Here is a 24,536-nt window from a genome sequence, read left to right as displayed (position 1 = left end):
GTTAACAAGGTTTTACTATAGCCATATAAGGAAAATAGCCCCGCCCCCATGGTGGCCATGTTTTTCAACCAACCGGCATCATTTTTGAACTCGTCCAAGATATTATTGGGATGAATCTTCTGACCGAGTTTCATGAAGATCGGACTATAAATGTGGCCTCTAAAGTGTTAACAAGATTTTACTATAGCCTGATAGAGCCATATAAGGAAAAATGCCCTGCCCCTTGGCAGCCATGTTTTTTAAGCAAAGGTTACCATTTTTGAACTAATCCAAGATATCAGTGGGACAAATCTTCTGAGCAAGTTTCATGAAGATCGGAAAATAAATGTGGCCTCTAGTGTTAACAAGGTTTTACTATAGCCATATAAGGAAAAATGCCCCGCCACCTGGCGACCATGTTTTACAACCAACCGGCATCATTTTCGAACTCGTCCAAGATATTATTGGGATGAATCTTCTGACCAAGTTTTATGAAGATCAGACAATAACTGTGGCCTCTAGAGTGTTAACAAGATTTTACTATAGCCATATAAGGAACAAGAGATGTGTTTGCCCCCTACTGCGCCGCATTGAAATAACATTTCTATTTATCATTTGGCAGGTATAGAAATCATCTCCCTTTAAAGGTTATTACTTCCCTTGAAATTTGTCCAATCCAACCAGGGGGGGGGGGGGGGGGGAGCAGGAAGGGTCTCAAAGTCAATTATGACCATGTCAGACATCACTGACAACCAAGGCCTGTGGTTTAAAAGAGATCATAGCCAGAGTTGATCATGTATTTATGGACATAAGTCCACAGGTATGTAATGAACATCAAAGAAATTATAATTATATCATTTAAACAAGTATGCAACATATAAAAGCAATATGTCACAGGATATAGGAAATATTTGGGGTAGTACGCAAACTTTAACATAGATTAATCAATAATATGCATATTTTAAGTATAAAAGGGGCAATAATTATGACAAAATGCTTGATAGAGTTGTCTGCTCTTGTTTATAGGTTGGGGTGATGTTGGTAAACAAGTATGCAAAATATGAAAGCAATATGTCAAGGAACAATGAAAATAAATGGGGTAGTACGAAAAAGTTAACATTTGCACGCTAACGGAAACGGAACGCAGACGTGAGTAGGATAGCTCCACTATATATATTTCATATATAATACTCGAGCTAAAAAGACCATTGAAATCCAAAACTCACAAAGCCCAAACGCACCATTTGCAACCGATTTAGTAAATTAATAACAAATAAACACAAAGTGTGACGGAAAGACGGACAGACGGACGGACAGTCCGAGCACTATATGCCCTCCTTCGGGGGCATAAAAAAAGAGCTGTCACCATAGGATGACATATGCCACCTATAAACGCTTTGATAGAAGTTATGAGCATTTATCGAAACCTAAACGCAGATTTCAAAACCTAAACATGGACCCTAAGTTCAAGGTGAAGGTCACAGGGGTAAAAATTTGTGTGCGTATGGAAAGGCCTCAGCATACCAAATATGAAGGTTATATCTCAAGGGACATAGAAGTTATGAGCATTTTTCGAAACTTAAACATAGATTTCAAAACCTAAACGCGGACCCTAAGTTCAAGGTCAAGGTCACAGGGGTGAACATTTTTGTGCGTATGGAAAGGCCTTGTCCATAAACACATGCATACCAAATATGAAGGTTATATCTCAAGGGACATAGAAGTTATGAGCATTTTTCGAAACTTAAACGCAGATTTTGAAACCTAAACGCGGACCCTAAGTTCAAGGTCACAGGGGTGAAATTTTTGTGCGTATGGAAAGGCCTCGTCCATATACACATGCATACCAAATATGAAGGTTATATCTCAAGGGACTTAGAAGTTATGAGCATTTTTCGAAACTTAAACGCAGATTTCGAAAACTAAACGCGGACCCTAAGTTCAAGGTCAAGGTCAAAGAGGTGAAAATTTTCGTGCGTATGGAAAGGCCTCATCCATATACACATGCACACCAAATATGAAGGTTATATCTCAAGGGACTTAGAAGTTATGAGCATTTTTCGAAACTTAAACACAGATTTCGAAACCTAAAAGCGGACCCTAAGTTCAAGGTTTAGGTCACAGGGGTGAAAATTTTTGTGCATATGGATGTGCCTCGTCCATATACACATGCATACCAAATATGAAGGTTATCTCAAGGGACATTGAAGTTATGAGCATTTTTCGAAACTTAAACGCAGATTTCGAAACCTAAACGCGGACCCTAAGTTCAAGGTCAAGGTTACAGAGGGAAAAAAATTGGGCTATGGAAAGGCCTCGTCCATATTCACATGCATACCAAATATGAAGGTTATATCTCAAGGGACATAGAAGTTATTAGCATTTTTCGAAACTTAAACGCAAAGTGTGACGGAAAGACAGGTGGACAGACAGACAGACAGACAGACAGACGGATGGACAGTCCAATCACTTTATGCCCCCTTTCCTTCAAAAGGGGGCATAAAAATGCCCCGCCCCTTGGCAGACATGTTTTTCAAGCAAACATAACCATTTTCGAACTCATCCAAGATATCATTGAAACCAATCTTCTGACCAAATTTCATGAAGATTGGACAATAAATATGGCCTCTAAAGAGTTAACAAGACAACAGACGACGGACAAAAAGCGATCACAAAAGCTCACCATGAGCATGTGGTGCTCAGGTGAGCTAACAAGAGCTGTCAGAGGACAGCGCGCTCGACTATTTGAGTGCTTGACAGTATAACATACGCCATCATGGAGAAATTGTTCATATTCAATAATTTATTTGACGATCTTTCAAAAATAAAAAAGGAAAAAAAAAAAATTTTTTTTTTTTTGGGGGGGGGGGGGGGGGGGGGGGGGGGGGAGGTAGGGGGTGGTGCGAGGGGGGAGGTTGGTAGTTTAATATATGATGTTTAAAAAAATAATTTTTTTTGGGGGGGGGGGGGGGATGGGGGGGAGGGGTTGTGGGGTGGGGGGGGTGAGAGGGGGTATAATGTGGGGTTTGGTAATTTATTAGATAATGTTTAAAAAAAATATAATTTTTTTTTGGGGTGGGGGGGGGGGGGGGGTTGGGGTATGGGGGTGAGAGGGGGTATAATGTGGGGTGAGGTAATTTATTAGACGATGTTTAAAAAAAAAATTGGGGGGGGGGTACGGGGGGGGGGGGGGTACGGGGAGTGGGGGTGAGAGGGGGGTATAATGTGGGGTGTGTCAATTTATTTGACGATGTTTAAAAACAATTTTATTTTTTTGGGGGGGGGGGGGGGGTTGAGGTTGGGGGGGGGGATTCTGGTAGGGGCGTGGGGTATGGTTTGGTTGGAATCCATTGTGGTATTCAGGTTAAGTGTTGTTTTGTCAAAGTTATCATAAAATGTGATCATAAATAAAGAAGTTATGGCAATTTAAGCAAAAGGTTCAATTATCTAAGTGTAAAAGGGGCCATAGTTATGTCAAAATGCTTGATACAGTGGTCTGCTCTTGTTTATAGGTTGGGGTCATGTTGGTAAACAAGTATGCAACATATAAAAGCAATATGTCAAAGGATATAGGAAATATTTGGGGTAGTACGCAAACTTTAACACAGATTTATCAATAATATGCATATTCTAAGTATAAAAGGGGCAATAATTATGATAAAATGCTTGATAGACTTGTCTGCTCTTGTTGATAGATTAGGGTCATGTTGGTTAACAAGTATGCAAAATATGAAAGCAATATGTCAAGGGACAATGAAAATAAATGGGGTAGTACGAAAACTTTAACATTTGCTGCATATTCTAAGTGGAAAAGAGGCCATAATTATGACAAAATGCTTGATAGAGTTGTCTGCTCTTGTTTATAGGTTGGGGTCATGTTGGTAAACAAGTATGCAAAATAAGAAAGCAATATGTCAAGGGAGAAAGAAAATATTTGGGGTAGTACGAAAACTTTAACATTTGCACGCAGACGCTAACGCCGACGCCGGGGTGAGTAGGATAGCTCTACTATATATATTTCATATATAATAGTCGAGCTAAAAAGTGTTTATTAATGTTGTTTTATCACTTTAACATAAGAATAAATATATGCATAGAACAATTTCAATGTTCATCACCGCTAACACATAAAGAATAATTAGTGTTAAATTAAAAAAGGTTTATTTAGAAAGGGATAAAAAATCCACTGAATCTAAAGCTTATGGACATGCAGAGCTAATGAACTTATCCTAAATCAACACTCAAATCTACCCAGCAGTCTTTCTTAAGAAAATAAATCTAATCAAATACCCAGAAATTACAAAAAACATGAAATAAAGTCTTGAAAATTCTATAATGCCATCATTAAACTGCATAGTTTGCTATATTGATAACTATGGAAATACAGTTAAGTTTAGGTCACATGGACTTATTTTATTAACATGCTTTGAATATGGGATAAAACCTTGGCTATAATTGATTTTTAAATAAAAGTGCATATATTCAAGAGTACCTTTGCAGTCCTTGATCTTTATAGTGACCCACTGATAATGCTCAGTCATGTTTGACAAGATGGTGTGTGTCCCAGCCTCTTCTGTTTCCCTGGAAACAATCAGTGGATCTGACGTGAGCCTCGTTTTGGGTTTACTTGGCGTAATGGATGTGCATAAAATGTCCTCCTAAATTACCCTGAGCACAGGCTAATCAGGGACAACACTTTTAGAAGTTATGGAATTTTAAATTTGTAGGGAGTCTCCTTAAATCAAAATCCAGTTTAGGTGGACAGGGTCATCCCGACTTAGCCTGTGCAAATTGCACAGGCTAATATGGGACGACACTTTATGCGCATGTATTTAGCTCTGTTTTCCCAGAGGCTTATATGTACAGTGATTATGTTAATGTCATAACCAGGGTCCAGTAAAAGGACCTATTCTAAATAACACATATGGATTACTAGTATCTTGCTCCAATGGATTGAAAAACTAACATAATTTTTAGTGACAAATGCTTATTATTTGGAATCTTCTGAGATAATGTCATTATTGTATTGTCTCTGATACAACAAAGCAACTAATATTTTTTTAATAGTGGAAAATTGAATCAGAAAGAAAACACTTTCACTCATAAATATGTTCTTATTAAGAAAATTGTGCAGCCAAAAAGAATATTTCAAAAAAATTCTACATGTTACATATTTGCCAATTTTTTGTACATGGCACAACAGTATATAATTTAAATTCCATGCTTACCAGTCTATGTTGACCACGTTGAGAATTTTTCCATTACTCAAGTCTACACCTTTCACCACAATCTTTGACGGGAGGTAGTTATCATCCGAACTGTCTAAGCAAATCTGTAGTTTTCTGTAAAAGAACATGACATTTGGTTTCTAAAATGTCTATTTGAATCTTACAGATATTAATTAGAAGGTATCAAAAGCCAGCGTATTTAGACAAATTTTTGTTTCTAAGGTACAATGTTCAACTATTGCTTGACGTCTGTGAAGAAATTCTGTTTGAAAGCTACTCATGCAGGGTTAATCTCACTAAATCCATATCTCACATAGATACATGTATGTCCAAAAGTGTCTCAGTTTAGTGCATCATAATAGATTGCTTAATTTCCACAGTGGATGCAGACAGTAAAACGTTCACAATCGACAAACACAACTCTTATCAACAATCACTATCAGCCAGGTTGTAAAATGACTTTAAATAATTTTAATGAATTCCAAGAAAGAAGACGCAGACAAGAACATTTTTTTCACAGTATTTATTTTTATTAGTCTTTACAAATCCATATTAACTAATTAAGAAAACATACCTGCATCTGGCAGCCATGTTTTTTTGGTAACTAAACACAGTGACAAAAGTTAGCACAATACTATACCGTTGAGAACTTTGTCTTCAGGCCAATGGAGCGCAAAAGTAACTCATTTATTGTGAATGGGGATGCATAGAAGCTTAATGTTTTTAAAATCTGGATAATTTCAGTTAAGCATCTTGGCAATAAATAGAGACATTGTGCAACTACTACTGACAACTCCATGAATAATTTATTTTTCCACCTTGACCAAAAAGGTAGAGGGAAAAACACATGAAGTCAAAACCTCCTATGACATTTACTTAATTATTGTTCCTTTCTTCATTTTAAGTTTGATCCAATGTCGACCTGCTGTGCCATCACTCTCCCAAAATGTTTCTGGGTCTCCGTCAGTTAAACAGGAGGCACCGTAGTCTCCCTGGTAGATAGAAGAAAGTGTGTCATGAATGACTTAACTCTTTAACGCTCTGAGATGAGTTAAAGTCCCTTAGAAAATCAAAGAAATTTAAGACCTTTATTAAAGGATTCAAGATTTAAAGGCTTCATTTCCAAGCCTAAAGCCACTAATGAGCAGCAAACAGCATACAAAATAAAAAGACTACGAGGTACTCACAGGCTGTTCAGGTTTAATGCTGTTTGCATTTAGCTGTTTTCAATTAGCTTCTGAGTGGGAAAGGGTGACTAAACTTTTAGAAAACAAGAGCACCGCATAATGGGTGCCATGCTCGGCTACGGGTGCAGTTTTGAATATATTTTTTTAAGAGGTCACAGTGACCTTGACCTTTGACCTAGTGACCCCAAAATGGGTGTGGCGTGTAGAACTCATCAAGGTGCATCTACATATGAAGTTTCAAAGTTGTAGGTGGAGGCACTTTGATTTTAGAGCCAATGTTAAGGTTTTAGCACGACGCAGACGGCGGACATCAGAAAGCGGACAACACGAAGAGCTGGCTATGACAATACCTCGAGTTTTCCGAAAAACGCCGAGCTAAAAATTACAAATGGTAAAATTTGAAAATTTTCAGCAGTATTTACAGGTTTAACTTATTGTATGCAAAGTTAAATTCCAAGTGATTTAGATATGCTTGTGTTAGAATTTTCTCTTGATATGAATTTTAATCCAATTAAACTTGTTTCATATTATAGTGAGAGCAAACAAACTGCTAATACTTATTCTAATATATACGTTTTTTTATGCAATTCAAGGAATACTAGAGTGCTCCACAGAAAAGGCGCTAAAACAGACTGGGAAGGATTAGAGCACTGTACCAAAATAAGAATACAATTGGGCCGTGCTCTGTGAAAAGATGTTTAATGTATGTGCGTAAAGTGTCATCCCAGATAAGCCTGTGCAGTCCACACAGGCTTATCAGGGACTAACATTACCGCTTTTATAATAATTTCTGTTTAAAGAAAGTCTCTTCTTTGCAAAAATCCAGTTTTGGCAAAAAGTGACGTCCCTGTTTAGTCTGTGTGGACTGCACAGGCTAATCTGTGACGGCACTTTCTGCACATGCATGAAACCCCCTTTTCGCAGAGCACAGCCAAACTGTTTCAAAAGATTACAATATCATACTTACGATAAATGATGAAACTTCAATTGCATCCACATAGTTTTTTATGGCGCCTAATTGACCATTATCAGGTGAAACATATTTGGACATAAGTCTCACTAATGCTTCATCATGTTCTATACTCCAGTTTACTGGTACTGTCTGAAGTCTGGATACGGCACATATATCAGGTGGCGTCACATAAACATTCTTCTTTCGTAAATCTAACGAGAAATGGTGACACACTACATCCATCCACCTGAAAGGTTTAAAAAGCACTTTTACCCACATTCAATTGAGATTTGATTTAAGAATGTTTACACCACAACAAAATGGCATTCATTGTTGGATATGCCTCACCTAAATTAAAAAAAAATGAAACAAAAATAATTATGCTTATTGTTTAGCAGGGTCTATTTTCCATGCACCAATTTTTTTTACTTTAATTCATTTTGTTTAAGCCTAAAAATGTCTCGACACACTAGTATACTCGCTTTTAGAAGCATCAAGCTGCCAAGCTTTTCTACCTATTATTTTCCAAAACAGCCTTGAAAAACATTAAAAAGCTACACTTGCATTCAGTAGAAATGTTCACCAATTGTGGACAAAAAATGTGGTTGTTTTTGTATTCAAAGATTTTCAAAATTAGCCGCCTTCACTGGATTTTTATTTAGAAGAGACTTCTTTTCAACAAAAAATTCAATTAAAGCGGAAAGTATCATCCTTGATTAGCATTTGTGAATTGAATAGGCTAATCTGAGATGACACTTTTCTTTACAAACATGCAATAAGCTCTATTTTCCCAGAGCACCACTCAATATGAATTTTAAAAGCTGCTCATTTAAATTTAACCCTTTACCACTTAGATACCTATTTTGATGCATTGTAGTCCCTTCCAAAGTTACATTTACCAGGTAATTAAACACCTTTCTTACTAAATTCAAGTTTTAAAGGCTTCATTTCCAACCATTAGATCCTGATGGCCAGCAAACAGCCCAAAACCTGAACAGACTGCGAGTTACTCGCAGGCTGTTCTGGTTTAATGCAGGTTGCAAACGCCATTTTCACGTTGCTTCTGATAGGCGAAAGAGTTAGTCATTCAAACACTATAATATCACATTTACTTGTTGATCACCACTTTGCACGGGGAATCCTTCGGGACTGAAGGTGAAACTTCTTGCAGTGAAAGTAAATCTTCTGTGGGGGTTTTGGTGCTGTACAGCAAAAACCAGGCATCTGTGTCAAATACAATGTCTTCTGCACCAGCAGTGCTTTTAAACTGGAACATAAACATAGCATTTATCTAAAAGCATATAATATGTTTTAACCCTTTGCATGCTGGGAAATTTGTCGTCTGCTTGAATGTCGTCTGCAGAATTTCTAAAATTAGCATTTTCTTCTATTTTTTTCAAAGAATACTATCAGAAAAGCAAACAGTTTGGATCCTGATGAGACGCCATGTTTTGTGGCGTCTCATCTGGATCCAAACTGTTTGCAAAGGCCTTTAAAATTCGGTTCCAGCGCTGTAAGGGTTAACATAAAATTAGTAAAATTATCTAGTTGACTGATGAATGAGTACTTGATCAAAAATTCAGTTCAGCCAGACAAACAATGTGGTAGGGGTCCTGAAAAGAAACAGGGTGCCTCTGAATGGGCAGAGTGAATTCTTTGAGAAAAATAATCCTATGGTAAACTTTACACCATGGATCTTTCAATGAAGTCAGATAAAACAAGCTGTGATCGTATCACCATCTTTGTACCGGATTGCCGAATTTCCTATTTCAGATTAATAACAACAACATATTATATGTTGGTGCGGTGGTCGAGTGGTAACACTCTGGTCTACCATTTTAGAGGTCCCTGGTTCAATTCCTGGCCGGGGCACTGAAAATTTCAGAAATGCTTCAAGTGTTCCCAACCCAACTAGAGATGTACTGGTATGAAACCCAGGTAATTATCGCGTGTATCTGTGCTATACACTGAGCACGTAAAAGAACCAAGGGATCTATTCGCAAAGAGCTAGGGTATCCCACCCTGATTTCTTGTATCCCAATACTGTCTCTTCTGCTTGCTGTCTCTTTAGCACGAAACCAAAGGACCCCATTGGAAATAATTGCTTGCACTTTCATGTGTTATCCTTGACTGCAAGGTCAAAAGAATACATCAACATCAATATATTGCAAGATGCCATGTTAAGATATAGTTAAAAATAGAACAGTAATGTAATTCCGGCATATCAAGCATTGTGAATGTATGTACAACGCTCAGAAAGAAACCAGAGTAACACGAGTTATCTGCATTGGAGCCTGAAACCAAAAATAAATAATTATAGCATAATTATACTTTTCGGAAGTCAACAACAATGTGTGAAAGGAAGGAGTATTTTAGCTCATATGCCCATTGTATACAACAACAACAAAAGCTTTATTATTGCAATGTATAATGTTAGTGTATATGTCACATGTATGTAAGTGTAACCTTCAAAGCAAATCGCGAAAAAAGGTTAATCACGGCGATTCGCAGTGATTCGCGCTGATTGCCTTTTAGCGAGATACATTGCGCGACAGTCACCGTGGAATCGAGGAGACATTATCCAAATTTTCTAATCGCTTGGAATCACCGCGATTTGTCATGTTGCATAGATCGGGGTCATGTCAGATGCATGCAAAAATCCCGGGTCGCGTAATGTTACTGCAGTTTCAAAGAAATCTCTTCACTTAAATCTAAAAATGACAGTTCAGTAAATGAAATAGCTAACACTCTTTGTTATGGCAAGCAAAATGCACATTAATTCCTTAAACCACGGTTTAACAGTTAACTATATAGTTAAGAGACTTTGAACCCCGGTTCAAAGTGCCGTTTGCCCATTAATTTCTTTAACCCGGGTTCAAGACTTTGAACCGCGGTTCAAAGTCTCTTAACTCTATAGTTAAGAAACGACCAATGAAATCGGGAAATTTGCCTTCTAATTATGGTTTAAGCTCCGCTGATTGGTTGTCTCTGAATTATGTAGATATCTATTTTTAGACACACTTTGAACCGCGGTTCAAACTCTTGAAATCAGGGTGGGATACCCTAGCTCTTTGCGAATAGATCCCTTGGTTCTTTTACGTGCTCAGGTTTAAGGAATAAATGTGCAAACGGCACTTTGAACTCGGGTTCAAAGTCTCTTAACCCAGCGTTTTGATAGGGGGGTTGAAATAAAGGAGCCAAATCCTGGCTTCTGAGCGATTTTGGGCACATAATTTACATGATTTTGCTCAGTTACAATAGAGGATATTTATGTGAATAGTAAAGAAAAAATAAAGTCCTCAGTTTACATCAACTCTGCAATCATCAAGATTTTGATAAAAACAAATACATGTATACATGTATAAAAAAATTAAAACATGTAACACCAATTTGACTTTTAATAATTAATTTTCCAAAATAAAGTTTGATGTGATTCTAATCTAGTTGCCACAAAAATTATCATCCTATGATTCACTATCTGATTCTGAGTCATATTCCTTTGATGCCAGGTTAAGTTTTTGTATGGCTATATCGACAGCTGTCTTAATCAGACTCAGCTCATCATTCCCCTCAGTAACATCGGTTTGGACCCCAGCACCCACAAGTGAAAGTACTGGTGCTGATGCTGAGGCCCTTGCCTGCTTCGGGGGAATCTTCCGCCTCTCCTTCTTGTCTAGCCACAGCTTGACTGCTTACTTGATAGGCTGATTGGCTTCAGGACTTAAATAGTAAAATAATCAATATGGAAATGCAGCATGTTTTTTCAGATTGAATTTTACTTTTTAACTTCAATTCAGATTACATTTTACTTTTGAACTTTATTTTTTTAAAGAAGAGCATAAATGGCCCATTAAATATAGAAGACACTGTGCAAGATCATGGATGACATTAACATTTTGTCAGATGCCCCACTGGAAAAGATGCATACAATTTGGGAATAGGTTCTCCTAGCATAGCAATTTTAAGAAACATTTGGCAGTTTGGCAATGCAGATTTTCCAAAAAAATCGTGCATAGGTTGCCTCAGGTGAGGCAATCTTAGGATTTAAATATGTTGCAGAGGAAGCTTCTTTTGGCCAATTTTTCCAATACAAATTTGGACAAAGCTAAACATTGCAGTGCTAATTCAATATATTTAGCATTTTAGGCATTGTGCCAAGGCCAACTCCGACCTTAATCATGAAAATACCAGGTGAGTTTGGGGCTCGAGAGTTTCATTCATCCTAATGAAATACTCACCCTCCTGTAAAATGTGGTTATAAATAAATCCACTTACCGTTCGGAGGTTCAAAACTTCGCGGAGAAACCAAACATCGGCATGATCGGAACCAAACATCAACGAAATTTGTCGAAAATAAAACCGAAATGTAACAGGAAAGTGCATTCATCCATAGGTGCCGGCAAATGATAGACGTTAACAAAACTGGAACAAAATAACTTCAACAAGGAACTATCGTTCTTACTCGAAACACAAAATAAAAATTTGTTTCTTTTTCTTTTTTAGACATGTTGACATCAGATCGTGACCTTTAATCAAAGTCTTACAATCATGTTACCCGCTTCGCGATTTGACAATTATATAGAAACAACCAATGAGAAAGCAGTTTACATCGGTTACGGTTGTTTACTTCCGTTTCAGACAGTTAGTTAATAAACGAATACTAAATATCTCGTCATGGTCGTGAACATTTGCCGATTTTTTAAATATTTTTTTTCCGAATTTGAGCCGGCCCAAATAACATTTGAGGCGGTATAATCGGCCGCCGGCTGCCTCCTAATGAAAATGCTGTTAACCCTATAGTTTACTGTTAAATAATTAATGTGCATTCCGTGCGTCTTAACCCCAGTTTAAGACTTTAAACCGCAGTTTAAGACTTTGAACCGCAGTTTAAGACTTTGATCGCAGTTCAAAGTCTCTTTACCCTATAGTTAAGACAGGAATTAATGTGCAAACGGCACTTTGAACTCGGGTTCAAAGTTTCTTAACTATATAATTAACTGTTAAATAATTAATGTGCATCTGCGCCTTTTAACTGCAGTTTAAGACTTTGAACAGCAGTTCAAAGTCTCTTAACCCTATAGTTAAGAAATGACCAATGAAGTCGCGTCATTTACCTTCTTATTGTGGTCTAAGCTCCGCTGATTGGTTGTCTCAGAGGGTGCTGGAGGTTTCGGTAAATGACAAGTTCGGTAAATTGATTTATAGAGTAAAAGCCGTGGAGGTTTCGGTAAATTGATTTTATAGAGGAGGTATACCTACAACGAGGTGTTAATGACACCTATTATCGGCTTACAATAACATTAGGGGCATTTATTTGCAAACTGTGGATTAATTTTGAGTAGAGTAATTAATGCTATGCCTAAGGTAAAGAATTAAGGGAAATGAAAATGCAACCTCTGAAAAACGAATTCTGTTAGGAAATTTTTGGTTAATTTTACGATTTAAATAACGCAATACTGTTGTTTGTTTTTTAAATTGGTGCTTTTATTTAAATAACATAATAGTAACATAATAGTCATAAGAAATAATGATTTATGGCGGAATCAATGTAAGCTCTTCAATTAAGTTTAAATGTAAGCTGAAAGCTCTTCAATTAAGTTTAATGCTATTTTAAAAAGTTTCTTGTAAAATATGATTTAATAAAAATGATTTCATGTTGAATTTTATATTTATTTATATGTTTTATTATTTCTTTCTGGTTTCTGGTTGAGAAAAACACAAGAAAAAACAATATATAAAATTTAACTGATAACTAGGAAAAAGAAGCGAGAAATTTATTTATATACGAAACAAACATATTTGATCTTAGTATTTTAAACCACCGAAACTTAACCATTATATAAACATGAGGTAGTTTGCCAACATAATGAATATGTATCCCAGCTCTTGCCACGTGGAGGCCACCTCTTGTAAGAGTAGCATCCCCAGCTGATTTTTTTAAAGCCATACTTGTTAGTTTATTCATAACATCATGAAAGTGGTCCTTAAAACAAACTCAGAACTCTTTGAATTTTTCAAATATCTCTACTAGATCCAAAGTTATGGGAATTTTAAGTTGCGGAATTTTCACCAAATTTAGCCACTTTTTTGGTCTGTAGAAGACCAAATTTGCAGGAATTCGCGGCACCGACGCTGATAATATTTTTATATAAATTGTTATAAAAAAAATATTTATCAATATATCTTTATGAAAATTGGTATGCACATGTAAATTGACATGCTCTTTTCATTTTTCATGTCTATTTTTGTCTATCTTTAAGTGCAAATTATTTTTTCCCATAAAAAACCATGTGTGATGTACGTGTTTTTTTTTAATTATCAGTCGTTGCATCTCTGCAGCACTTATTCATAGGACTGATGTAATTTTCAAACTGGTTCCTAATCCATTGATAGTCTACATGTACATCTTGTTAATATATAATATATAAAGACATTAAACAAACATGTATTTGAACAGAAAACTTTTATTTTACCAATATTTCAAAGTAATACCAATATTCCAAAGTGAACAAATACATGTAGCAAATAAAAAACCAGTAAAAACATGTTATTTACAGGAATAATATACAGAAAATTGTTAATTCCTTTTTAACTGTATTATCTCTCTCTCTCTCTTTATAATATATATATATATATATATATATATATATATATATATATATATATATATATATATATATATATATATATATATATATATATATAAACTATATACAATTTAGAATTTACATTAATTACAAGAAAGCAACATCAGCCAGCGATACATCAAAATATATACAATTTACAGTATCGCATTAAATACATGTATCTACAATTTACTAACCTAAAAAAACACCTTGCTGAATGTTTGGTAAGCTTTTGTTATGTCAGCATGTTCTGCAACAAACCAAAGTCTTCCAGAGTTTTTACATTCTGGCATGAAACCATGCCTTAAAATGAACCGAGGGTTCACTTGTTGTTCATCTTTACGAGTTGGCCAAATGTAATGTCCTGTATTTTTGGTTTGCGCTAAAAAGTGAACGGTGAGAGTTTTTGAATCGTCAGAAACCTGATGAACTATACCCGGGTACCAGTTGTCCTGGTAGGCGACAGCAACATATTCATTTTTGACAAATTGAATGTCGTCATTCATGTTGATAAATTCGGCTTCATTTTCAATTTCTTCAGCAATATCGTTTTTTCGTTTCCTTCCTTTCTTCTGATTTTCAGTTGACATGTCTTTATTTATTTCATTTAAAACATTCTTCTCACATGAAATGTGTTCTTCTCGCAGTTTCTTCCCTTCTTTCCGAGCATTTTTTAACAAACTGGAACGGTCATTTGAGGACATTTTGTCGAACCAATTCATCAAGTTCACTCGACTTCGTTTGATCATTTGCACTGATGAATGGTGATGCAGGGACGCATTGGGCCTACGTCTTTGCGAGCTGTCCAAGTCCCCGAAGTGATGTTCACAGCTCAGGTTTGTAGAGTGAGCAAACTTCGTGTGGTCGAGGTCTTCTTCGCTTGGCATGGCACCAAATTGTCCACCCGGCAAAAAGTCAACCAACTGTTTATCGATACACCTAACCATTCCACTGGCAACAACGCTGATGGTATCAAGCAACAGTGTGTCCTCTAGGTCTCCACTTAACAACTTCTTCATGAAGAGGTGTCCGTTAGGTATATCGGCGACATCCTCAGCCGCCCACTGTCTTTCGGATATAAGCAGCTTTGGATTGTTGACGCAGTCGCTCAAGTACATCCTCAAGCTCTGAACACTCTTGTACAGGAGGAGATAAGGTACTGACCCTGATGTTACAAGGTTCCAGTATGGGCCAGTCACCTTGACAAAAATGAGTCCATAACACTTAAGCATGGTTTTGATTTGTTCGCACTGCAAGTCCGCCTTAACTGAGATGAGCTTTCTATTAGGCTGCTGCACAGTATTTAAAACTGATATCATGTCGTCGGCATGTAGCAGAACTTCTGCGGATGTTTGGAACAGTCCGTTGAAGCGATTGTCACGGTAGTTCCCAATCACAGACTTCACGCCTGAAACATAAAAGCATTCCTATAAACATTTATCTGAAGTTTACAAAACAAGAGTAAAAAATTTATTGAATAATTTCCAATTATTTAAATTCCACAAGATTTTTTGACATTTAAAATGATCTGTAAATTATTTAAAATTGCAATTATTATATGTTCAACATTATATTTTATAGTATTATACCATATTGGTAAAGATAATGTTAATTGATGACATACATTAAATGCACTGTTTCATGTATTTCAAATATTTATTTTTGTTTCAGGTAAAATAAAAAATACACTTAAAAGAGGGAGAAAATCTGCCTATTACCATTTTTGCTACAGTGTGCCTCCCATCTGTCACGCAGGCCAAGGTGGTCACCAGCAGGTCCAAATGTTTCAGAGACCATGCGGACCACACGCTCGACGACTGTTCCGGTCTTCCTCCATGACTTGAACTGGGACAGACTGTCACGCCCTAACGGGCCATCTGACTCAACCATTTTGTTTTCAAAGTTCTTAACATCTTCACATGAATACTTGTGAAACCCAAGCAAAACATGGGCCATACAGTGGAAATGTTTAACCTTCATTTTGTCACTTTCTGTAGTCATTTCTAACACTTCATCTCGCCACTCATCAAGAAGTCTATCTGCAGCTTTTTCATTGCTTGCACGATCTGACATACTGAACGCAAGTTTGTTCAATGAATTCCTCACAAAAGAATCAGCATCGGCTGCTGTCTGTACTTCTGAGAGTTCTTTTATGTGTTTTTTTGTAGTCTCATTGATGGCTTTTGCAGTTTCATGAGCAACTCGCGTGAATCCTAGGCTCATTACTTCACCACTATCAAGGGTGATTGATGTATCCAGGATCTTTTGTTTTTTTCTACTTGTTCCATCTCTGTTTATGCCAAAACTTGAAGATGATTCAATCCTTTCCGCAATGAATTTTTTGGCAAGATAATGCCCTTCATCAATGATAGCCTGTGTCGTCGACTTTGATGGTAAATCAGAACTATTTAAATGTCTTGCAAACAAGTGTGAAGAAACAACTTGCACAACCTTCGGAATTTTTTCAACTGCAACTTCCAGTCCAGCTAGTTCAATAACACAGAGTCGTACATTGTCACTATAGGAGCCATCAGCATTTTTGGTATTTACATTGTCTCTCAATTTCTCTTCAAGTTCATTAATTTCAGATAACAATGACTGAATTTCTTTGTCTTTGTTGAGAATTATGACTTTCAGAGATTTGACTTCTTCTCCATCAATTTCAGTTTTAAATTTGCTTTTTACTTTTTTTAGACTTCGCTTGAAGTAGTTCACTGACTTTTTTCGCTGAGAACTGCACAACTGCAAACGTTCAACTTGTTTTTGCAGACTTTCATTTTCATTCAAAAGTTGTTGAACATGATCTTCTGAGTTGAGAAGGGATTTTTTTACATGATCAATTATTTGAGGTTGCATCTTGCCAATTTCCACATCACGTTGAACTTCATTGGCACTTGATTTTTTTTGTCGCTTCTCACACTCATAGTCATTAATGAGTTTTTCTTGTTTTAATATTTTCATGTTTGCTTCATTAAGTTTTTTTCTGGTTTCATGTGCTCGTGCATCTCGTTTCTCAACATTTCGTACCGAATAATGTCCCTTCCGATGTCTTAGTATGTTAAGATTTTCTCGTTCGGATGTAAGCAATTTCTGCAGTTTTTTCAGATTTTTTTGTTTCTTCCGTATTTCATAGTCTGTTAAATTGCTTTGTTTCAATAAAACACTGTCAGTAACAACATCATTGTCAATTGGTTCATTTACTGGATTTTTTCTGTGTACCTCCTTCGATGAATTATCTGGGACGATGAGCTCTCTTGTTGGCTGTTCATTCACAATTTTCATATGAGGCGAATGCTTAACACTGCTTTCCACAACATTAAAAGCTAATGATTTAAATTCTGCTAAGTTTGAAAAGCCTTTGACTTTTTTTTTTCCGTTCAACTTTTTGCTGATTTCACTGGCATTTTTTATCCGGTACTTCAGCGTACTGTCATTTGATTCTGTTGGCTGTAACAGTCTCAACCACTCAAATAGTATGTTTAATGGACGATTCACCTTGTTTGCATACAATCTTAATTCAAGAACAAGTCCATTGGTCAGACGTTCTTGTGTTATGGGCTGAATGGTAGAGTCATTCAAAGCCTGGCAAGTTAAACCAACTTGCTCGCAATAAGGGCCAGGGAAGTCCATTCTGATATCCTCCCATCAGATGGCACTTATCTGTATTACAACTGAAATACACCTGAAAGTAAATAAAATAAATTAAAATAACAGTCTTTCTTGAACAATTAAGTTTACTCTTTGTTTGTTTTTGGTTATTACTTAAGTCTTAAGTTAAGTTGAAAGTTAAGTTATTCTGTTTTCTGCACATGTAATATTGTACTTATTTAAATATTGAAACAACTTAATAATAAAAATCCTTAATACATATATAATATTTTAATTATTATTAATTCAAAGCAAAATCAATCAATGTACGCAAACTATTTGGTACATTATTGTATATGTTTTTAAATCGCTGTCCGAAATGATGCGTATCCTAAGATTATATACAGTGGTGTTTACAGATATTTTTACAATTTAAACATCCTTACAAAACGAAAATTCCATATTAGTGACATAACACACAATTAAATATTAGATATATGGAATAACACCCACTGTACTGTTGTTCTTTTGCTTAATGAGGCTTTATTCTGCTAATATGTCGTTAATTTTTCGCTAAGCGAAGGAAATTCAAAATGGCGGCCATTGCTACGGCCGAGAAGATTTTGGGATTTTCATAACCACTGAACTTTGAACAAAAATGCGGTCGGGTAAACCTGAACCGATTTGGTCATGACATATATCAAATTAAAGCTTAGAATATGTACTTTTTAATGATATAAGATTTATTTATACATACCGATTAAGATTCAGACAAATTCACGTAGACTTTGGTCCTTTGTATCACAATTGTTTACAAGCCGATTTTAACGGAAGTTGCATCATCATGAAGGGGAATTCCTCCTCTGATTGGTTAATTTAACTTCATAAATATTCATTAGGATTTACGTCACCGCAAAACATGTGGAAAATACCCACCGTCACCAAACCGTGTCCACCATATTGCACTCTACCGCGGACGTGTGAAAATGCCGATAATCCGCATTGTTCAATAAGTAAGCAACGATTTATAACACTTATCCTTTATAGATTTTCATGAAGTAAAAACCATAATAAAGAAAATTTTATTCTCTTTAATCTGATATATAAATTATTATTATACACTTAGTGAAAAACAATTAATTATGCTGTTAAATTATATGACCATCAGAAAATTACTATCGGCGAATCGATTATCGGGTTTTGCTGGGGATGCTAGTAAGAGCCACATTATTATATTTTTTTAACTGATACGCTTTAATTAAGGTTTTATCAACTAATTGTTTAAAAACATATATAAAATACAAAACGACCATGACCTTAATATATAATTTACCTCCATCGATTAGAATATTTATAGGTTGCAAGCCTGGATAATTAATAATAACACTTTGCAAACATCTCTAATTTGATAAAATCAAGTCCGTACATTTAAACCGATAAATTAATTAGTGCCAAACAACTCAATTAATGTACATCAAAATTAATCCACAGTTTGCAAATAAATGCCCCTAATGTTATTGTAAGCCGATAATAGGTGTCATTAACACCTCGTTGTAGGTATACCTCCTCTATAAAATCAATTTACCGAAACCTCCACGGCTTTTACTCTATAAATCAATTTACCGAACTTGTCATTTACCGAAACCTCCATAACTTGTCTCAGTCTCAGATAACAGATTTGTATCTATTTTTTATAACACTTTGAACCGCGGTTCAAAGTCTTGAACTCGGGTTTAAGGAATTAATGTGCAAACGGCACTTTGAACCCGGGTTCAAAGTCTCTTAACTATATAGTTAACTGTTAAACCGTGGTTTAAGGAATTAATGTGCATTTCGCTTGCCATACTTTGTTGGGTAAAGCATGAACACATGATATTCCGTAATTTCCTACAAACCTTTACAACTTTGAGCCATTTTCCTCCAGCATTGCACATTTCTTCACCACTCACATAAACTAAGGAGTCTGATGAAGCATTCAAATCCCTGATTCTTTTGCTTTCTGTCGAGGGTTCACTGTAAACTTGAATGAAACATTTAGGAGAACACTTGTACACAATTTCGGAAGCCACATAACATAGGGACTCAGGAAGTTTTCGTTTTTCTTTGAAACATTGAATACATTCCTGTAGGCACCTGATTTTTGCCAGACGTTTCCTGTTATTTGGAGAGTTCATTTTGTCGTTGCCTCAATCAAACGCTTGTTAAAACAATAACTGACATTACATACAGAGTTTCAACGCAATTTATCATATTTTCCTGGAAAAAGTAGTCATCCATCCACCATTTTACCGGATGTAATGCTGAAAAAATGTCTAAATCGCGAATACATATACAGCGAGGGTGCTGGACGTTTCGTGCCACTACCAGTTCGTGCCACTGATACTTGTGGCGGAGGGCATTGGACGTTTCGTCCCACTGATAATACATAGTCGGATAGGTGTGAATAATACCGTATAGGTGTGAAATAATAACAGGAAACTTTCGCACCTTTGATTGTAACATCTGTTCAATGGGAAAACAACATTTTTTTTTCAAGATTGAAAAAGAGTCAATTTAAATGCTTCATATAATACATTAACAATACATTACATAAATATATTAAAACATCAGAAGTGAATGCAAACATACATTTTAAACAAAAAAATTGCATCCTACCCAATCTGGTAGGATTATCTTGTATTGGCAGCGATTACATAAATATATACAAACATTTGCAATAAATTGACATTAACAACATCAGAAGTGAATGCATGCATACATTTTAACAATATCTAAATTGATAACATAAATATATTCAAACATTGTTTTAATACACATATACAAAAGTGCAAAAATATAGAAACACAAATACAACAGCATACTATCCTATCATACACATACACAAATCATATATACAATGTATTGCATTTCAGAAGTCCTCATCGTGGATGTCATCCTGGGTTGTGCTCGGTCCCAGCTCGTTTATATGGCTGCACGCTCTCAGCAGTTAAGTAGTTGTCATGTCATCGTCTTCGTACTTCTCCCAGATCTCGAAGAGCCGCCCGTGCACTTCTTTGAAAATTTTCCGGTGTACCCGAGTCAGGGCGTGCTCCGACACAAGGCGGATTGTCAGATCCACTGTTTCTGCCTCACGGCGCAACAGGGGGACGAGCACGTAAAACCCTAGGTGGTTTCCAGTCAACTCGTACCTAAGTCAACTTGTACCCTAGTCAACTCGTACCCGATTTGGTCAACTCGTACTTTAGTCATTTTTCAGATTGGTCAACTCGTACCTTTTTAATATTTGTTCTTTATGGAAACAAATTGCGATGGGTGTTTGCATGCATTAGATGTTTTTTATGTTTATCGCAGGTACGATTTGACCAAATAAAGTTATATTTTGGCATAGACTAACATAACTTGTATGTTTTTTTTTCCAGGGTACGATATGACTAATTAAAGGGGCCTTTTCACAGATTTTGGCATTTTTAACTTATTCATTAAATGCTTTATATCGATAAATGTAAACATTGGATCGTAAAAGCTCCAGTAAAAAATCAAGAATAAAATTAAAAAAAGGAAAAGAATATTGCCCGGACCAGGTTTCGAACCAGTGACCCCTGGAGTCCTGCCAGAGTCCTGAAGTAAAAACGCTTTAGCCTACTGAGCTATTCCGCCGAGTACATATACATGAAGTATTTTATACCTTATATAAGCAATCTTCGTAGTTTCACAAAATTTAACGACAAAAACAGAACTCTCCAAATTATTCAATCGTTTCGCGTTGCAACGCTTTATAATTTTTAGGTTTTAAAATCGTCAAAAGATGCATATAATGGCTATATTAGACCATGGTAAATGTTCAGTATTACTGTTTCCTCACAAATATCATAACTAAAACGAAAATTTGCGAATCTGAAACAACTTTTTTCAATTTTGTCAATTTACCAAAGCGTGAAAAGATCCCTTTAAAGTAATTACCTAAGTATATATATATTTATTTTGTTTCTTATTAATATGTCCAATATAGAAACCTATCACCGAAGACGTAATTTATCATATATATCGGTCATTTTGGTTTGCTTATACAATACATGGTCTTTTTAATTGAAAAGGCAGACGAAATCGACTAAGAATATAATATAAATTGACGTTTTATCTCTCCATTTGGAGACCGTTTACGAAATTGGCCTTTAAGTTGCGCTGCTTAACATTTTAATATTTATATAATTAAATAATAATAATCTTATACCTTAATGTATTTATCACAGTTGCTACTTCACACAGCGCAATACACGCGAGAATTATTGGAAGTTGATCAGTTTAGTGAATTGAATATTGATGATGTTTTTATTGAGATTTAATGATGTTTTTATGAATTTTAAATTTATTTGCCTATGCAGGGATAAACAAGATTACAATAAATTAGATAATCCGACAGACGGTGGTTATGTATTGCTGAATAAAAGAACCACAAACAACGCAAGAAGTTACACTCAAAATCTCATAATCTTAATGATTATAATACACATATTAATGTACAAATAATTTATAAATTTAATATATACAGCTTATATATAAAATAATAAATGATGCACTTTAAATTGTGTACATTATAATTTAAACTTTACATACTCACCCGTTCCAAATAGTTTATTATAAATGATTATAGCTAGTAATAATGATAAAATAATAAAAACTGAATAGTTATATTTTATTTAGATGTTTTTATTATATACAATTGACAAATTAAATTAAACTAACCAGTTCCACAAAGCCGATGCTGCCAACGTTCACAAACGTCGCGGACCCGATACCGTATATACGTATTTACTGACGCTACATACATGTATTATAAAGGTGTAAATACCATCAGTTAAAACAAAACAAAAAAGGTTTGTATTCCTCAGTTTACGCTTCTATAGAGGTCCGTTTATCGAATGAAACTTATTTAAAAAATTATAAAGGGATTACTTACCAGATTTACAGTGTCTGTGTTGCCATCTATCACATTCATCGCACATAATGGCCTTACACTCATCGGAAACAATATATCGACAAACAACACAAACACAGTCCCTATCTCCCTCATCCATGATGAAGCAGATTAATTAAACAAAACACTTTTAAATTATAATCCACGATAAACAATAAATGATATTAAGTCCAAGACATGAAACACAGAGTCCGTATTTAGTTTCAAGATATTAATGATTAAAGCCAATCTGCAAAGTCTTTATGTAGTAATTTGGGGATTTACTCATTTAAAAGTGAGAAAAACATACTCCTTTAACTTCAAAGTGGATCATACCTTTAATTGGTCAAGTCATCATGCGGTGTTTACAATCAAACATTTCATCAAAGAAAATGCCGACAACTTCCGCGCGTGTCATTTTAGATGCACGACAAACTAATTGTTTAACAAATCGCCGACGGTCCTGTTGTCATTAAGGTGTTATTAGTCAACATTTAATCAAACAAAACGCCGACAAACACGTCCTTTATAATTATATACGTGTGAAAAATAATGAACTTGTCTACTTTTGAAAAAAACAACAACATTTTTTGATAACCTTTATCTATATTCATATCAAAATCATATACCAGAACATATTTCACGTATTTGATATATATAAATAATTTTTAGGAGGGTACGTGTTGACCAATTCGGGTACGAGTTGACTAGTGGGGGTACGAGTTGACCAAAAATCGGGTACGAGTTGACCAAATCGGGTACGAGTTGACCGAAGGTACGAGTTGACTTAGGTACGAGTTGACTAGCTCCCCCCTAGGTCGAGACGCCCTGCTCGCCGTTGATTCTGCGATGCCATCCTGGAAAAAGACATATGTTGTGAACTATATGATGTATATTAGTTTGTATTTAATAATATTTAAATTATAACTATCCAATGAAAATGTGATATGTTAGTTTTTATAAGATAATATTTAAATTATAACTATCAATTGAAAATAATATATTGCTTTATTATTCTATATATGAAAAGTACCTTTAACGTCGTTGTTCGTTCGTACCGTCTGGCGGTATTATATACAGTGTGTGCAACTGACTTTATTTACTCCTTCAATGAATTACACAGTTTGTATCATAATAAAAGCGGTGAGTTGTTTACAAATTGGTAACTAATTGGCCATTAAAAGCCCGTGTCGGTAAATTAAAGGCCCGAGTAGGTAATTAATTGTTTGCTAATTACGTAAATACACATACGGCTAATTGAAAGTTTGTGAGTCGATAGTAAAGCATAAGCCTTTCTTAAAAGAAAAAGACCAACTTTTATTTTAAATTGTATTATTTTTCATTCATGTAATATATTATTATTTATGTATATAATACCTACAATTGAAGCATAGAAAATAACAGCATTTCATGTTTTATATTTATTTAACATAATGAACTATGCACACACGTTTTTATACTAACAATAAATCATTTTATTTTATTATTACAAGCGCATACACATGATTCATAAAAAATAACAACACTTTATGCTTTATGTTTATCGCATATAATACACTATTTACAAATATTAGTATACTAACGATAAATCATTTTATTTGTTTGTTATTTATAATCATAATTGTCAACATTGTTGTAATTTTCTACATTTATATACAACCCAATATCATTCACACCTATACGGCATTATTCACACCTATCCGCCTATATATTATCGGTGGGACGAAACGTCTACCCATTTTCAACACAAATATCAGTGGCACGAACTGGTAGTGGCACGAAACGTCCATAAACCTACAGCGATATGTCGGACTCTTGTTTAACAACTTGCATAAACAATAATAATTAAAATCTTTTATTTCGATAGCTACTGAAAATGTGTCTGAATATTGCTTATTATAATTACATTATGTTTATTTGTTAAGTGTCTATAAATCTTTTAATATGTTTACAAATATATCAACAATAAAAGTCTTACACTTAACATTTTCAGCTTTTCACTTAATTCAATGCCGCATTTTA

At 35.2% G+C, this 24,536-nt stretch overlaps 1 protein-coding gene across 1 annotated transcript in view; it reads right to left on the bottom strand.

Moving 5' to 3' along the window:
* Window positions 1–19,883, bottom strand: part of LOC127873637 (E3 ubiquitin-protein ligase HECTD3-like) — a 54,046-nt gene extending 34,163 nt beyond the window's left edge. The window contains exons 1-6 of the mRNA XM_052417525.1: window positions 19,456–19,883; window positions 8,459–8,613; window positions 7,362–7,593; window positions 6,084–6,199; window positions 5,208–5,321; window positions 4,472–4,560 (exon numbers count right to left, since the gene is read on the bottom strand). Coding sequence (XP_052273485.1) covers window positions 4,472–4,560; window positions 5,208–5,321; window positions 6,084–6,199; window positions 7,362–7,593; window positions 8,459–8,613; window positions 19,456–19,734 — 985 coding nt within the window. The 5' untranslated portion in view covers window positions 19,735–19,883. The remainder of the gene's footprint in view (window positions 1–4,471; window positions 4,561–5,207; window positions 5,322–6,083; window positions 6,200–7,361; window positions 7,594–8,458; window positions 8,614–19,455) is intronic.
* Window positions 19,884–24,536: the final 4,653 nt, after the last annotated feature.

Source organism: Dreissena polymorpha, chromosome 3 (genome assembly GCF_020536995.1).
Source record: "Dreissena polymorpha isolate Duluth1 chromosome 3, UMN_Dpol_1.0, whole genome shotgun sequence".
Lineage (NCBI taxonomy): Eukaryota > Metazoa > Mollusca > Bivalvia > Myida > Dreissenidae > Dreissena > Dreissena polymorpha.
This window is presented reverse-complemented; position numbering and strand designations above follow the sequence as displayed.